We start from the raw sequence: 18,091 nt of genomic DNA, 5'->3' as shown, positions 1-18,091 counted from the left end.
GATTGATAGAAGTATGTAAAGAGAGTTTAAAAAGAACAGATCAATGAAGCCAGAAACCTTACAAATTAATCGTCCAACGTCTATGTAGGTTTGCCTGACACTACTTGTCTAGCGGGTCATTCTTGAGGTGGGTGCAACCTGGGTGCTCTACTGATCCTGCCAAGTTGTGCGCATGTTTCACTTGACAATGCAGTTTCAATGGATCAACATGATCATCATTGTACTGATTCTGACCGTGGCAATGCTGATCACCAGCAGTAAGGCCTACTGTCTGCAGCGACGAGCTAGGTTTGCACTCGTGTAACACTTGCGCAGCTGTAAGACGTGTTAGTGTGGATGCTAGGGACTACATTTCTGATATTTATGCATGATATTTATCAGAAATTCACAGTTGCTAGCACCATGTCAATTGTGGGTGGGTGGAACGCTCAAAGCCATTTTATTTGTGGAATTCCAAGCCATTGTGATTGTCTGTATCTTACAAGCCAGGCTAAAAGCAAACAAATACAGTATGTGTCTATCTGGTCAGCCTTGGGTCAGGTCAGTTAGGGATGCAGATTCTCTACTAGATGCATCATTGGCATCATGCTCCGATTCACGTCCAGGAGGGCAAGAATGAGCATCCCAGCCAAGAAACACACACCAGTGCCGCGCATTGACGCACCTGGGCGCCTGGCCTCGTCGAAATACGATAGTTAAACCCGGCCACACCCAGCTAATTGCACCACAATATAAGCCGCTCGCTCCACATTTTGTTTCCTTGTGCCACACCACATCTGTCATGACTGCAGGCGGCAATGCTCTGTTGGGGACCCTGTCGACAGAGATGAAGCATGAGATGGGCGCCCTTGTGGCCGCCTAACAAAGTTGGCATGTCGGGCAGATTGAGGCCGTCATGTCGGCCAGCTCGCCGAGATCTCCGATGACGAGGGCGATCATACGATGAATGCGGGCTCCGTCATGTCGGCCAGCTCGCCGAGATCTCCGATGACGAGGGCGATCATACGATGAATGCGGGCTCCGGTGCACCTGTGCATGTCGGCTTCACTATGGAGCAGGTAGGCGCACTTCAATGCCGCCATGACGGGGAGCACCCTGCATCGGTGTCCATGACGGCGTTCCAACATGCACAGAAGGAACAATGGTACACCATATTCCTCCTCGAGCACCCCAAATTTTGCATGGAACACACTCAAGCCATCGCTCGCCAGGAAGCGGTCGCCACAGAGGCGCAACTGCAGGCGGTCGTGTAGGAGAAAAACGCGAGCTGCGCCTCCTACGCCCCGTCAACGAAGTATCCGGAGGGCCGGTTCCACGACGCGAGCACCGATGCCATCATATTCATCGTGGACCTCACGTCCACCGGCGGCGGACAAGGCACGAACTCCTCTGAGGACGAGTAGGGCATGTGAGGCGGCATTGGCCTTGTGTCCCATGTGAGCCGGCCTATCTTTCATGTTCCACTCTTTCTGGTCGAAGACTAGAGCTTCACCGGCCTATCCATCACCCATCATGCCGATAGATGAGCAGACGAACATGTGAACCCTCTGGTCAGCCCGCTCCGCAGCGTGCTCAGCCCTCGTGATGTCCAATCTATTACCGTACCTCACCTTTTTCAGTTTTCACACGCTAGACATGGTGCTTGTGCATATCTGCCTCTCCCTCACACGCTAGACGTCCCCTTTCCTTTCCTCTCAAAAACAGAAAGAAGGCCGGACCAACAGACACAGGTCCGGCCAACGGTGTGAAAGGGCGAGACAAAAAGGAGGCGACGCAAGGCAGACGCGCGGGACGAGGTGGGAAAGGGCCACCGGACAGCGGCCGACGGAAAAAGTCCAAAACAAACCTTAAACTTATAGACGAAAGCTAAATTAAACCCTGAACTTACAATCCCGAAAATCAGCACACTGAACTTTCTAATCCCGGTCTATTTTAAACCCTGTGGGTATTTAGCTAGTATTCGCTGAGGTGACAAGGGCTGGCTGGTCATTAGGACGAATTGGGCTGGCCCATTAGCGCAGTCTCTCGCTTGCTCGCTCTCCTGTGGTTATTTTTTTTCCTTTTCTTTTACTGTTTTCTTTGTTTTCTCGTCCGTATACACTTACGTGCAGCCAAGGAATTTTGTCACACTGCTGCCTGCTTGCATCGAAGAAACTACCGCACATCTAGTTGCACGTTATTGTACTGTAGTGGCTTTCTGTGATGAGAAATATATCTGTGTGGCGAGTCGACGCAGGCGTAGTGGCGAGGTCGGCCGGTTGAATCTTCCATCTATGGCTTTTAACGTGCTCAAAAAAATTACAATTTTTTTAGATTTTCAACATTTGTTGCCCAAAAAATAAATTCGAAGTTTGTTGCTTCAATGTTTTCCAAAACACAAATAATTTATGAAATTGCAAAAACATTATTTTAAAAATGTGACACAAACACGTTTCTTGAAACTCGTGAAGATTCTTGACATTTTACATTTTCTTGAATGTAAGAAAGATTTGTGGTACGGGCCCTTATACATTTTATACATTTCAGTCTTTATTAATCGTATGCGTGACTTAAAATTATCTATTGTGCGAATTTAAAATACTGAAAAATTATATTTCATAGCAAGTGAAAAACTGTTGGAGTTCTGAATATTTTTCATAGCATGTGAAAAACTGTTGGAGTTCTGAATGTTTTTTGTCAAATGTGATTTTTCTGAAATTGTGATTTTTTTATAAATACGAATAGAACTAAAAAAATACAAACATTTTTTTTGAAACAAAAAAGACATAGAATCTGTAACAAAAATAGAAAACATAAATATTTATAACTTCTGAACAATTTTAAAAATGTGTGAACTTTTTTTAAGCTTCATAAATTCTTGTTGTTAGTGGGCCGGCCCAAATTCTGTCCGTGAGAGTAGCAGCCTAGGAGTTATCCCGGTCAGGATTGTGGTATTGTCATAATTCCGGTGTGCCAAACGGGTGTAGGGTTCAAAATAGACTGGAATTACAAGTTTGGAGTGTCAATTTCAGGGATTCAAAGTTCAGGGTTCGATTTAGCTTTCGTCTACAATTTCAAGGTTTGTTTTGGACTTTTTCCGCAGCCGACGGCAATGCCGTCAAAGATGCTTGTTTCCAAGTCCAACACCAACACCAGGGGCATTCGTCGAACTGGCTTTGAGGACCAGTGCAGCTCCTGAAGCGGCTGGCTACGGCGACATCGGCAGCGTGGTCCTTGTCGAGCTACGGGGCAGAGACTTGGACCCGTTCGGGATGGTGCTAGGCTAGTAACCGACTGGACATGAACGCTCCTCAAGGGGTTCGACAATGGCGACGCCGACTGAAACACCATGCGGGCTCATTAGTATCTACTTCCTCCGTTCCTAAATATAAGTCTTTTAAGATATTTCACTAGGAGTCTACATACGAAGCAAAATGAGTGAATCTATACTATAAACATGTCTATATACATCCGTATGTAGTCCACTAATGAAACCTTTTTAAAGACTTATATTTAGGAACAGAGGGAGTACACATCTAGTACTTCAAAGTTTCAAACTATATTCAAACTCAAGAGATATGCATTGGATTCCCATTTCTTTACGACAGCTGAATAAGCAGGAGAGTTTGCATGCAACTTCCGTTGACACATTCTTATGCCTTGGAACTCTTTTTTTTTTTTTGAAATTTCTGCTTTGAAACCTACTATAGTACTACCTCTGTCCCGTTATTTGTATGTAAATTTAAGAAAATTTCGTCTTAAAATAAATGTCTCAACTTTGAGACGAAGGAAGTACTAGCTTAGCTCAGTTGTTGAGTTATTAAGGGGTGCAATTTGCCAGTGTTGCTGTAGCATCCATTTCAAAGTAAAATAGTGGAGACAGCATCTTTGTCAGTTCTACAATTAGCAATTCAATCTCCCGTGTTGGCTTCAATGGCTGCTTCACGTCGTAACGCCTGCCCGCACTACTACTGTACAAGCCGAACAGAGGCACTGATTAATCCGGCTAGTTTCGGTACGTTCTGTGTCGGTCTTCTTTGTTAAAAGTGTGGTCTATCCCTATTTCTCTGCGTTTATTTATAATGTCGTTCATAATTTGCATATCTAAGGCTAGGTGTTTGGGACCTTTTTATACTGTCTTTCCAAAGAGTCCATCTTTTATATAAATGTAAGATTTCTAATATTTTCCACTAGTTTTTAGGATAGAGTCCAAATCAAATTACCAACCACGATCATATTTTTATACAGATATAAGACTTCTAGTATTTTTCACTAGTTAATGCATTCTACTCCGTAGAGCACACGCTTGTGAGCAACGCGCCGTAATAGAATGTAAATTCCTCTAATTACATAGATCAATATTAGGGCTGTAATCTAACTATACGATCTAACTCCTTCCGATCATCACTGTATTAGGGTAGTCTTTCCAATACAAATAGTATATTGTATTCCAGTGATAACCGACCAGCTTCCTTAAGGATATAACTTAAGTACGTTTCAACAAGTGATAATTCCATGACAATCATGTAAAGCAATTCCATGTATTCATAAATACATGTGTAATTCCATAATGAGGTATTCAGAATATTAGTAATTCCTATATCAATGTTTGGATATAGTTGGAGGACACATAATTCCAACATTCTTGTCATCAAATAGTCATGTGCGTGTGTTCTTCACTCGGCGGATTAAGAACATTTACAGCCGGACCCTTCAAATGTTGGGCAAGCCGTTCGATTACTGATCGGTCACGAAAAAACGATTCAAACGAACTCCTTAAACAGACTTCAAATTTCCGGACTGACCGGCACCGTTCATTTTCGGTTCAAATATGGAGCGGATATGGGAGAGCCCGGGCGTGTCCGGACATGCTCATCTGGTATGCATCTACCCCACATATATTCGTCCTCATCTGCTTGCCAGACCAAACCCTAGCAACTTCACTCCACTCCATCCCACTCCCCTTCACTCCCATCCGCCACCCAAGCACATCTCCGGTATGGCGGGCAGCGGATCCGAGTCCTTCACCTCCAGATCTGTCGACCACGAGCCCGTCCCATGCGGCCCGAGGAGGAGATGGTCGTCTGGCTTGCGCTCCGCCGCTCCCGGGAGGCGGCCACACGACGGCAGCGCTCGGACTTGCAACGCCTGGAGTCCATTGCGTCTGCACAATTGGTGCTTGGATCCGGCATTGCTGCCTCACCGGAGGCGGTGCGGTTCGTCTGGCGTTCGAACGTCGTGACGGAACCGGAACCCCTCCGTTGGCGCGCCGGACACGAAGCATGACCAACCTCGGACGATGTCATGGCGCGGCATGCCCGTCGGGTGTGGCGGTGGGCACGGGATGCAGCGGAGGCCCTCGCGGCGACGGATGTTGGAGAGGCGGAGTCACACTCTCCAGCGCGCCGTAGGGTGCACCAGTGCAGGCGACGCAGTCGCGTCGTTGTGTACGTTGGCTCCTTTTGGCACCGTCCGGGTTAGAGACTCCGACGATGAAGAGTAGGACATGGGAGACGGCGGGAGCTCGACTCCCGTCAGCCGGCTAGTGTCCCATTTCCTACTCTACCTCGTCGGCGATCGGACCAACACTTTGAGGGGCGCAGCCAGCCGCGGGACATGGGCACGACGGAGCCAGACGAGCTCCGCTTAGTATTAGGTTTACTTTGCATGTAATAGTATGGATTTGAGGTTTCTAATTTGAGGTATCCGGATGTAGAGGGATTTATTTAAGAAGTGACCAGTCAGTGTCCACGGACGCATCCGTGCATGTTCATGGGCGTTTGAGGGACCGAATTTGCAAAGTCCGACTGTAGATGCTCTTAGTTCGGCTAGCTTTGTTCTCTTCGTGCGTGCAAGTCTTGTGCGATCAATCAACTTGCTTAGAGCATCTTCAGCCACAAGTTGCAAATTCAGATTCTCAAATGCCCACGGACGCGTCCGGTCAGTGACCGGGCATGACCCTTATTTGTTCGTCCATGTAGCCACATTCCTTTTTTTTTCTTGCACATGATTGATGAAGAGGAAGAAAGAGGGAGAAAATAATGAAGAAAAAAAGAAAAAAGTGGTCCAGGGTGGGATCGTGTTTTATGTGACGGACTGACCGGACACGCTCGGACACGTCCGTAAGCCCTCATATCTTCTTCATATTTAAGATGAATATGAGGGTTCACGGACAGTCCGGACATATAGAGACAATATGAAGAGTCCGATTAAATCATTTTTTTCCTCTGTCTCCTATCCGATTACTGACCGAACGGGTATATATGAAAGATCATTTGAGGAGTCTGGCTATAAGGAACAAGCTGAATTGACAAGTAGCCTCCAAGGCTCCAACAGACCGGCAGAAGAGAGCCAAGATTGGAGGTGATTTACGGGTAAACGCTAAAGAGGTTGATTTGGGTTTGAATGTCACGCTTACTGCATTTGAATCTAGATGCTGATTTTTAAAAACTAAGGGCTTACGTGGCACCTCCAAACTAGTTCAGGGACATTTGGTCCATTTCACCCCTAGCAATAAGGCCAGCCATCTATAACAACAAGCTACGTTATCAGACATCTATGAAATCCCTTCCTCTCCGGTAGACCTCCCATTATTAAATCAAGAACGATGGAGATTAAAACTTACCCCTTCGATTACAAGGGCATGATCGATATGGTGGGCACCCGAAAATCGTACAACATTCATGATCGACGGTTATGGCCCACTCGACGAATGGGATACTGCAATTTCGTGTCGTGTGGAAATCGGTCGGAAAATATCGTACATGTAGCAGTGCCCCAAAATGCCGATTCAGCAAGCTACAGTAGACCAAAAATCAGTACAGTCATGTCAATGCAACATCCCAAGCCACTGCTAAGTTTACAACGTGTTTGGCTAGAAGGAGTAAAGGGAATGGAAGTTTATATGTTGGAGTTTAGTAGGGGATTAGGTGTGGGAAGTTGAATTTTAGTCTCAATCCCATGTTTGATGTGTGGTGAGAATTAGTAAAGGAAATTTGAAAGAAAATAATTTCTCACGTGAATTAACAGGGGAGGCTGGAAAGAGATATATGGGAATTGACCTCCTTAATTCCCTTTCCCCATCCCGCCTCAATTCCCTTGCTTCCAAACCAAACAATTGATTATATGTCTCTTATCCCTTAAATTTCCATTCCCTGCCTCTAATATTCCCGAACGAAACAGGCAAGTGCTAATTGCTATCCAGTTGGGCTAAAAGCAAGACACCCGCTGTTGACATGTGAGTCAAGCCATCTCTCACAAGCTTTCCCCTGTACAAGATGAGTTAGAAGCTCAAGCTCATTGCTGCACTATTGCTCTTCTAGCTCCATCATGCGATGTGACGCCTACTATCTCTACCAATCCATCCCAGACAAGCTTCGGGAATTGTTGCTTCCTCAAAATGGCAGGAGATGGTGGCAAGTTGGACGACTCCGACAGACGGGCGCTTCGGTAGGAAATAAAAGTTTTGATCCGGTAATCCATCGGTAGTTCCCGGTGCTTCCTATGCCTATACCTATCGATTTCATGTTCCTATGTGTGTAGAGACACAAATAACTAATGCACGAAATTGGAATTGTGCAATTCCAAGGTAGAGAAGTAAAATGGTAAATTAGTATTCATCTTTCGCTTAGAGAAGCATTGCTCCATATAAAAGAACTTGGATCGTGATGGTAGGGAGTGACATGAAACCATTGGTCCTCCGGTAGGTCAATAGATGTCCTAGTACTTCTCATCTTAAACTTCTACTCCTGTAGGTAGATAGCTGGGGCTAAGAATCCCATGAGACTGGTCCTTGGTAGGTTAGCGGCCGGGTGCGAGAGCTTTAACAATTCTTTAAACGAATAATGAATTTCCTTAGTAGGTAGAATGGTATTGCCCTTCAAAACTGTGTACCAAGATCAAGAATAAAAGGTGACACACCTAGCGAATGCAATTCATTATTACAAAGAAAAAAAGGCAAGCCAACTACAACTAATGTTACCTAGTTTCACTAAACTTCAGGGATGATATTGAAGATGAATAACTACAGTACTTGGAGACAACAAGTCTTGAAAAAAAAAAGGAAAATATATCCCACGGAAGTAGAACACTACTCATCCCTATAAAGCTATAAGAACCACCTTATCCCGTTCTTGTATAAGTATGACGCACTCCAAATTCCCCAGGATTGTCTACATACATACAACAATAATCCTCCACAATAAAAGCATATAATCATCCTTTGTTAAGAAACAATCACTTCACGAAGCAAAGCCACAAATTAACCTTGCCTTCTGAATAACGAAATGTTGTTTTGTCATGTGATGTTCTCGGTCTAATCTGCAGTTCTATTTTGCCATGCCAGCTAAATTGCTATTTACCATGCGACTGGGTTACAGGTTGTTAGATTTCATAGTTGCACGTTGCCTGTGATGTCTATCATGCTAGCACACATATGATCAAGTGGCCCATTTCTTCGTCCATAACAATGCCATATCTTGCTATCATCTTCGAAATGTTTGTTGGAGCACGGTATCCGCTTTAATATATGCTTGAAGCACGGACTTGTACAGGGGAAAGCTTGTCAAGTTAAACTTTTGAAGAATCTTAATGTACATGTTTGTGTAGTCCGCATTTCCTTGCTCCTCGAAGAATGCAGCGATGGCCTCAACCAGTTTAAAGTGGAGGTCTCCAGTGGAAGCTCTTCATGGCATTGGCGTCTGCCTACACTGAACAAGGCCGGCCATCAATATCTCCCACGTCTTGTAGTTTGGGTGCACGCCTTTCTCTAGCATGTGGAGATGAAGCTTCTCAGCCTTTTCAATTCATCCATTCCTCACATAAGCACATTTGAAACCCGCACATCATGCTTCCTGCACTCCCCTTCTCAGCTTCCAAAAATCTAACCATAGGGTTCTCAACGGAGTTTCCTACCGTGCTGGACGCTTTCATCCCTATTACAATCATCTCCAACTTATCCTCTTCCTGCAACCTGCACATCCGCCTCTGGACCAGGCATCACCTTTTCCATTAATCACTCAACAGAAAGATAACAGAGTTTTCATCCTTATTACAACCATCTCCAACACTGCTAAGCAACATACTAAAGCAAGAAAGTAGGAAAGAGAGAGCGAGTTGGGGTACTACTAGTAAACCACTATAGATGCTCGACCTCGAAACATCTATCACAGGTCAAAAATCTGATAGCACCACAATCACCAAATAACACCATAACAATATCAGAACACAATGCGCCAAAGAACAAAGTCAACAGAAGCACAAAATCACAATCAGATAGAATCCTCCGCTTCTTGGGGACATCAAAGCAACAAAGAAGCGACTTCAAGGAATCCCCCGCGCACCATGATATCTTCCTTTCAACAATTGAGCAGGTCCACATGCAGCGGTGTCAACTGATACGCCAGCGATGTAGCTTCTTTCAACACGCCCGTACTACTGTACTAGCCAAACAGAGGCACAGATTGTTCCACCTAGCTTCAGTGCATCCTATGTCGGTCTTGTTGCCATCAAATCGAGGTGTCATGTGTCATGTGCGTGTACTTGTCACGCATCGGATCAATCCCGCTAACTTTGTTCTCTTCGTACATACAAGTCTCCTGAGATCAATCAACTTGCTTAGGTATCCGACATCGTACGTGTTGTAAGGAACAACTGGGCTAACAAGTTCTTGGTAAGAAGATGAAAAATTGAAATGAAACATAGCTTGTTTGATTAAGAAAATGAAAAAAAATCTGCTCAACTGAACAACAAAAAGGTCAGAAATTTGGAGGAAGAACTCGAAGAACTTAGTGTTCTTTCTAATATGCCCAAGGGCCGACGAAAAACACTCAGGGCTAAGGTTTAACCTGGTACATAGACAATGACCTATATGTTTCTAGATTGTTTGCTTTATATCCTTACAAGTTCATGGTAAAAGGGAAAAGGTAGGAAGCAGGTAACTACATAGAGTAGCCAAGTTACAGAAAGTTAATAGTAATGCATGGAGCTTGACATCCGTGAGACTGAAGACCCACGGTCAATAGTCATTCCCGAATTCCCGAAGGGATATGTGATGTAGTTGGTGTCAGATTAAAGATGGACAATGAATCGATGATGCAAAGAGCATGGTGTCGGACCGGTACAAGATTTGAATTAATTGAACATGTTGAATTCTTCAGACATGCAGCAATTATGATCAGCCGTGTACTTGTGTCAAAGGCGTGCAGAAGGTGGCCGTCGTTCTTCCGCGAGATTTCTCTGATAAAAGTTGTGATCCAATAATCCATCAGTAGTTCCTGGTGCATCCTATGCCCATACCTATCAATTTCATACCCCTATGTGTGTATAGACATAAATAACTAACTGGGTCACAGGTTGTTACATTTCATAGTTACACATTGCCTGTGATGTCTATCTTGCTAGCACGTATGATCAAGTGGTCCATTTCTTCATCCATAACTATGTCATCTCTTGCTATCATCTCGGAAATGTTTGTTGGCAGTATGGTGTCAGCTTTAATATATGCTCGAAGCACGGACTTGTACAAGGGCAAGCTTGTCAAGTTAAACTTTTGAAGAACCTTAATGTACCTGTTTGCATCGTCCGTATTTCCTTGCTCCTCGAAGAACGTTGCGATGGCCTCAACCAGTTTCAGTGGAGGTCTCCAATGGCAGCCCTTCATCAAAGATAAAGCTTTCTTCATGGCATTGACAGCTTTATCCATCTGCCTAGTCTGAACAAATCCCTCCATCAATATTTCCCATGTCTTGTAGTTTGGGCGTCCGCCTTTCTCTAGCATGTGGAGATGAAGCTTCTCAGCCTTTTCAATCCACCCGTTCCTCACATAAGCACCGAGAAGAACATTTGAAACCCGCACATCGTGCTTCCTGCACTCCACTTCCCAGCTTCCAAAAATCCACTCAGCCCGGTCAATGTCGCCGACTTTGATCAAGCATAAAATAGCACTCATGTAGTTTGCACTGGGGATTCTACCTGGGACACATTTACTAGCCTCCCACAGTCTCATAACCCCATCGCTGTCACCCAGAGCTGCATAACATGTCATTACAAAGGAATATCCTAAGCGCTGTGCTGTTGATAATTTTGTTTCGGCCGTCCTAAGGCAAGCCAGGGCTTTACTATTCAGTCCATGCTTCATGAAGATGTTGGCCAATGTACAGTATGTGCTCCAACCAACCTCAATCGTACCATCATTAACCATCTCCTTGAAGACTGATTGTACAGACGTAACATCAGAGACAGAACATGCGTTCATCCAAAGGTTATATGAGAGAGCATTCCTGGGAATGTTGTTGCGTTTCATCAGATCGATTACACTAAACACCTTCTCATACTCACATGTTGCAACATAGAGTTTCATCATTTCATTGAACGAGTGAGGATCGACGGGCAGCCCAATGCTCTGCAGGCTAGCCATAAAGGACTCTGCTTTCTGAACATTTCTTTCAGCGACATAGCAATGGAGCATAGGGAATGAGGCAGCTTCCCTTGAAGCAGAGTTTGGTAATTTGTTGTAATATTCCTCAGCTTGAGAAGTACCGTGCACTTTCGCAATCAAGTCCAGTCTAGCTGCATGATCCAATGGTAATAGTTTAATTTCTTTGCGTGAGTCCATCCATGATAAAATCTGCAGGACAACAGAAGTTTTTTTTTAGGCTGTGTCAATTGTGATTTTCAACTATGGCCTAAATGGGATTAAAACAGTCACAAATTGCCAATCCACGGAAGTGACAGATTCCCAGCTCGAGAGTTTTGATCAAACATTGTGAAGGGTTTGAATTGGCCACTCCTTCCTCTGCAAGCAGAGATTTTAAAGGGTCTGAATTATTTACAGAGTTGGGATTAATCAGTTCTTCCTTCTCAATTAACCTCTCAATGCTTGCTGTCAGTCATCAATAATAACAGGGGAACAAAGGTGAAGTTTTCCTAAGATGCAAAGCGACGACCGAGGAATGGCCTAATTGGGTTCATCTCCATGTTATCAGATTTTTCAGTTCAAATGGCATATGAGTTAGTGTCACCATACAACGCAAGTAGCTGGACTTCCAGTCAATGAGGAGCCTGAGTTCAGAGAAGGGACTAGTGGTTGAAGCCGCTCACCTCGAGGGCGTGGCCGTAGCGGCGCGCGCGGCGGAGCTGGGAGACGGCACGCTGGAGATCCGGCCGCGAGACGCGGCCGCGCTCCTGGGCCCATCTGTCGATGGCGGCGGCCGCCGCGCCCGGCGACCGGAGGCGGAGGAGGCGCCACGAGAGGGGGTCGCCCTCACGCTCGCCGGCGGTGGCCGGGGTGTCGAAGGAGGGGGAGGGGGAGGAGCAGGAGGAGAGGGAGGCGGGCTTAGGGTTCGGGCGCGAGGAGAGCAGGCGGAGGAGGCGGCGCGCGACAGCAGCGGCCATGGCCATCGGGCGGGCTCGGTACCTCTCGTGGACTGCTTTGTGGTGTGTCCGTGGGCAAAATAAAATTTCATGTTTTGACTCTCTACGGGTAGCTTAACGAGATCTCACCCGGTTTAAAAATTTCCGCAGATTGATCATTTTTCTTGTCGTCGGGGTACATAGCCTACCGCTGAGGCCTCTGGCGGTAGACTACTAATCTACGTCATCAACAACTAACGGCTGTCATGACCTTCGTTCGATCCTACCGTTGCAGGGCCTGACGGTACGCTATGAAACCCCACCCTCAGTATCCCTGGCGGTAGGGTCTAGGTAGTTATGAGCCCAGGGCGTCGGTTCGCCCTCCCCATCTCTTCCCCATCCCACCGCAAGAACAGAGGGAGAACCCTCTTGCTCCCTCTCTCATCTCCTCCCCTCCCTCCCCCGATCTCTTTCAATTTTTGACAGTTTCTACGGATCGAGATGGCTCTGAAAAGAAAAAAAATAAGCTCTTCCAATTCTTCCAATTATTTTTAGTTAAATAGGTTTTGATTCGACGCATTATTTGCTTCAAATCAATCCTATTTGTGTACTAGATTTATTTATTTTATCATAGGTTTGTTTAGATCGATTCTAGATGTTGTATGGGGTTGAATATGAACCCTAGTGACTCGTTGGAATTATTGAATGTAGTGTGACCCTAATTCATGAAAAAAAGGTGATATGATGCATGTTGGAGGAATTAACTCCTAGGTTTGTTTTGATATGATGCATATTGGTTATATGACTGAATCATATGCATATAGTGGATGTTGGAGAAATTATGCTTATACTATTCTTTTACAAATATTGAATAAATAAATGAATCATGTTTAAAAAAATAACATAATGTATTATGCAAAATGAATGAATGTATTATGCAAAATGAATGAATGAATTATGCTTATGCAAAATGAATGAATTATGCTTATGCAAAATGAATGAATGAAGTATGCTTATGCTATTTTTTTACAAATGTTTAAAATAATTCATTTGCATCGATCATCTATATTAGTTGAATATGATATGAATGTTTGCTGAATATGTGAGAATTGATGAAAATGATATGATGCATGCTCGTTTTATATAGCATGTTCATTTGCATTTGTTTAGGAGGCCCCCTCTTGCGGATAACATCGGTACTAAGTTCACCGTGCATGTTTCATAGAGAATGGCGTGGTAATTACTATGATCTAGTTGTTCAGCCAAACTTTTTGATTCGCTAAAATAAGTTACTAATTATTTACGTCTACATTTTGACAAATGCTCTCGCCCACTGTGGATGAGGGGTCATAAGAAGGCCGTTGAGATGCACTACGGCAAGCGCTATGTGTCGTACTTCAGGAGAGCCCGGCTATTGGGTTTCGTGTTGCAATTCAAGCGTTTGACGTAGACGCTCGTCCACTCAGCTCTCACAGCCCTGGTGGACCGGTGGCAACCCGAGACACACATTTTCCATCTCCCATGTGGTGAGATGATAGTGACCCTCGAGGACTGGGGGATGATCACGGGCCTACCGATCGAGGGTCATGCTCTCACTAGGCGAGTGTAGTGGAAGAACTGGCATGAGAGGGCTATCTCCCTCATCGACGACTGCCCCCCCCCTCCTGCCCACGCCAAGGGTAAACGGACATCTGGTGTACCGTTGTACTGACTCCTGAAGAACCGAAGCAAATGCCTAAAAGGTGTTGATGGTCGAATAGAGTGGTACGCGAGGGCCTACCTGTGGTATCTTCTCACGGAGGTCGTGTTTCCAAACTGCTTAGGGGACACTACCCTATGGATGTATCTCGACTTCCTAAAGACTTGGATGCAGGGTACAACTAAAGTCTACCGGCCTCGCCTACTTATATCATTCGGTAGGAGAAATATCACACTGTTCTTTTATAGACGTATGTATGATGCTTTAAATTGTCTCCATCTTATCATCAATTGGTGTTTGTATAGTTGGACGACGCAAGGCAGAGGACGAAAACAACGTCCGATATGTGCGGATTTGTCTGGCCCTCTCTATTTAGATGTGGGAGTGAATTCCGGTGGGCGTCCTAAGAAAATGGAATGGCTTGCATGGATGGATTATGGCAAATAATGGGATATGGTGAAGGTGTACACGGGCAAAGCTAGTACGTTGTACAAGGTCTTCATCAATGAGCATGACCCTTTTACAGCCTACCAGGTATATAACTAGCTTACAAATCTTTTTGACGCCACTTTCATGGAAGCTTACTAATATTTTTGTACTAGGTTAATTGGTGGTCGTATCATGGACGATAGTGGGGGTTCGAGCTGAACGTGATGTGCGAGCGGGATAGGCATACCTCGCGGTGCATGGTGCCCATGATTTGTGTGTATGCCATCGAATATCACTTGCCACAATGCGTGTCCGCGCAATTTGTTAAGTTGCAACATACCCCACCGGCAATGCCCAACGACAGTTGTGGCTCCGACTTGCACTGGTGAGTACATTGTTCTCTATTGTTGTGTTTTCGTTTTATTTGACGTTCTTATGATGTTTTACATTGTTTCTTCTGTCTTGTAAGAAGATCAGACAGTGTTGTCTGTCGATCACAGTCTGGAGAGAGGAGCATAAAGAATACGTGAAGGAGTGGAACGAGAGGAGGTATCGCCAAGATGGCAAGAGGAGAGTGCTTGACTGGGATGAGTATGTGCAACACATGCAGTGGCGGCATAACGATGGAGTGAAGCACCATCTGCACCGGCGGTTGGATGAAATCTATTTTAGTCAGTGTGACTCACTTATTCGTTTGCAGGCTTCGGAGCCGAACAAAAACATCTATACTATTGTTGCCAAAAATATTATGAAGGTTATAATGTGTGAGACATACAATTCTGTGCAAAAAAAAGGCACTCGGAGCACACCCTACCGCCAAGGTCCTTGGTGGTAGGATGTGTAACCCTAACATTTTTAGCAAATTCAGGTTACAGTGCTTTTCATAGCACCACCAGCCACCATACAGTTGTAGGCCTCGACGGTAGGTTCTTACATCCTATCGGCACAAGTCCTGGCGGTAGGGGCCTATGCCATGTCATCCTTGGGCCGTTAGGTGACGGTTGCTGCCGTTCAACCTACCGCCAGGGACACTAGCGGTAAGCTCCGCACTGCTATCACCAGCCCCCACGACGGTAGGAAAAGGATCAAATCTCAAAAAAGTTTAAACCAGGGTCAGATCTCGCTAAATTTTACTCAAAGGGTCAAAACATGAAATTTGGTTGTGTCTGTGACCTCAATCCATTTGGACGATGGTTTTACATAAAAAAGTTGGCATACTACTTCTAAACAATTCCTCGGGCATGAAACACATTTTGGGTCACTTGTGTAAAGTACTCCCCACCTTTGATCTAAACGCTCTTATATTTCTTCACGGAGGGAATACATATCATGAACCGAACTTTATGTCCCAACAATTAGTTTCAATGTGTACATATTTTTTTACTTGATCCAGTAAGGATGTTGTTGATGATAATTAACTCATTCTCATGCAAGACTTGAATTTGGTATCTACTTCTGCAAAATATATTCAAGAGATTCACACTGAATCCATTTATTTCTTTCATAACAACTGATAAGTTGGAGAATTCTCGTTGAAATTTATATGCTTTCATGAAAATCTAAGTAGTTTGAGGACGAGGTTCTTGCTTATGTATCATGCTAGTCATTTTGCTTTGCAAAATCGAATATTAGATTGTAGGTAGCTTAACAGTTCATGTGATTCATCTATCATTGGGTTATAGATAGTTGCTCCAAGTATCTTTCAGGACTTATGGCTTTGCATCACTATCAAGGTTATTGATGGTGCAATTTTCCCCGTTGTTGCTTGTGTTTGGCTAAACAAATATTGATGGAGATATATCTTTTTTAGTCTATGTTTATCCCCTTCCACCTAATTCGTCTACATATTCTAACAAACAGTCCTGCCAAAGACAGGCTTAGCTCAAATCATTTTCCATTCAAGATTTAGATACCAAGATTATACCATTTTTCGTGATTCACTTCAATTTATTATATTCATACCTTTTAAAGGTTTTTGTGTTTGCCCTTTCTTAGTTATCTAGCACGTAATTCTTGAAGTCAATGCAATCATGGTGTTCTACTCATGTTATCGATGTGTGCATGATTTCACGTGAAATGTATGTAAACCAAAGTGAATCGACCATTCATGAACTCTGCAGTTTGACTAATTCTATAGGACCAACAGTGCAGATAAGTTTTTGACAGCTGCAAAGCCAATCGCAACAATGAGCTAGGTTTGCAACTGTGTAATGCTTGTGCAATCGTAAGATCCGGAGTGTGGATGCTATGAATGCCATTTATGTGACTATTATGTGAGGCATAACTCACTATATTTTATTATAAATTTTTATTTGACAAACTTCAGCAAGCCACAATTGTCAGAACCATCTTCCCATCTACTACCATGAATTTGCTTGGATGCATAAAAGCAAGTGCTAAGTGTTTACTATTTGATTAATCAATAATTTTGGTGATTAATCAATAGTTCATGTTGTCTTCTATGCCTATGCCTATCAAAATCTTATCCAATGGAGACACATAACAAATAATGCAAAGCGTTGGATTAGACAATTCCAAGGCATATAAGTATAATGGGAAATAAGTTGTTGATCCTTTGGGTAGACAAACCGAGCTCCTTATATAAGACTTTGGTGGTAGACAACGACACAAAATCATTTGTTCTTTGGTAGGTGAATAGCTAATAACCCCTTGTCTATGGGGTTGGTCCTTGGGCAGATCAACTGCTAAGAGAGACTAGTTAATTACCCGTGCGTTGCCACGGGAAAATACTTAGCATCATAGTATTTGTTTTATTTTCAATAACGTGCTAGCAAATATGCCCCCTCATCTCACAACCACATGTCCATTAGATATGGATCATGAAGGCCAGCATACCACAATGACAACACTCATCCGTTTGTTATACTACCAGAGAAGCAAAGGTGTACAAGGATGCTAAACCGTATGTAACAGAACATATATGAAATCATTAAGTTAATTCTTCAAGAAATAAATATTGAAATAACACAAGCCCATCTTTCACACTTCAATCAGAATCATTGACCTAATATTATACATCAGATTTCACTTAGTCTGATCTAGAAGGCAGATTCGAAACTGAACCAAGAAGCATATAAAATATGATTTAAACACATTCTGCAAATATTGGCTTTCACTCCAAAGGATGCTGAAAATCACTATAGTTTCTTACTATTTCTGGTGAAGTTTAGGTTCACAAACTTCATGAAAAAGAAAAAATAACAAATGAACCATCCCTTTATGTAGTGACCTCTTGTAATTAGGGAATTTTTTATTTCTGAAACAAAAGGTCATATGTTTAATCTGTACTTTATCTTACAAAAAAATCAATAACTTGCAATAGAAAACGGTGTCGAGAAAGAGCCAACTTAATGAAATGGCCTTGCCGCATATAATCGATAACCTTAGAGGTATTTGAATTCTAGAATAAAGCTCTTTATTTGCATTTGTAGTCATAACCCAGCTGAAATTTAAACTCTGAGGTGAAAAACATATAAAATATAACAGACAAAACAACAACATAGCACATTCCATTGGTAATCATTGAGGCTTTAAGGTTGACTAATCATGAACCAACACTCGTACAATAGTCCTACTCGGTAAATAAAATCAAAGTCAGAGGCAATCAAAATG

The 18,091-nt window shown here is 43.7% G+C and overlaps 1 protein-coding gene across 2 annotated transcripts; it reads right to left on the bottom strand.

Annotated features, from left to right (window-relative positions):
• Positions 1-7,811: 7,811 nt before the first annotated feature.
• Positions 7,812-12,417, bottom strand: LOC123404390 (pentatricopeptide repeat-containing protein At5g27460). Of its 2 annotated transcripts, XM_045098313.1 has the most exons (3): positions 12,079-12,417; positions 10,548-11,605; positions 7,812-9,575 (listed from the first exon to the last, which is right to left on the bottom strand). In XM_045098313.1, exons 1-3 carry the CDS (start codon positions 12,376-12,378, stop codon positions 9,506-9,508), a joined length of 1,428 nt encoding a protein of 475 aa, XP_044954248.1. In that variant the 5' UTR covers positions 12,379-12,417; the 3' UTR covers positions 7,812-9,505. The 2 variants fall into 2 exon arrangements, with proteins under 2 accessions (XP_044954248.1, XP_044954247.1); XM_045098312.1 differs by lacking the exon at positions 7,812-9,575 and having other exon boundaries at positions 9,756-11,605.
• Positions 12,418-18,091: the final 5,674 nt, after the last annotated feature.

The sequence above is a fragment of the Hordeum vulgare genome, chromosome 6H (genome assembly GCF_904849725.1).
Source record: "Hordeum vulgare subsp. vulgare chromosome 6H, MorexV3_pseudomolecules_assembly, whole genome shotgun sequence".
Classification (NCBI taxonomy): domain Eukaryota; kingdom Viridiplantae; phylum Streptophyta; class Magnoliopsida; order Poales; family Poaceae; genus Hordeum; species Hordeum vulgare.
The sequence above is the reverse complement of the archived record's forward strand: the minus strand, read 5'-3'. Positions and strand labels throughout refer to the sequence as shown.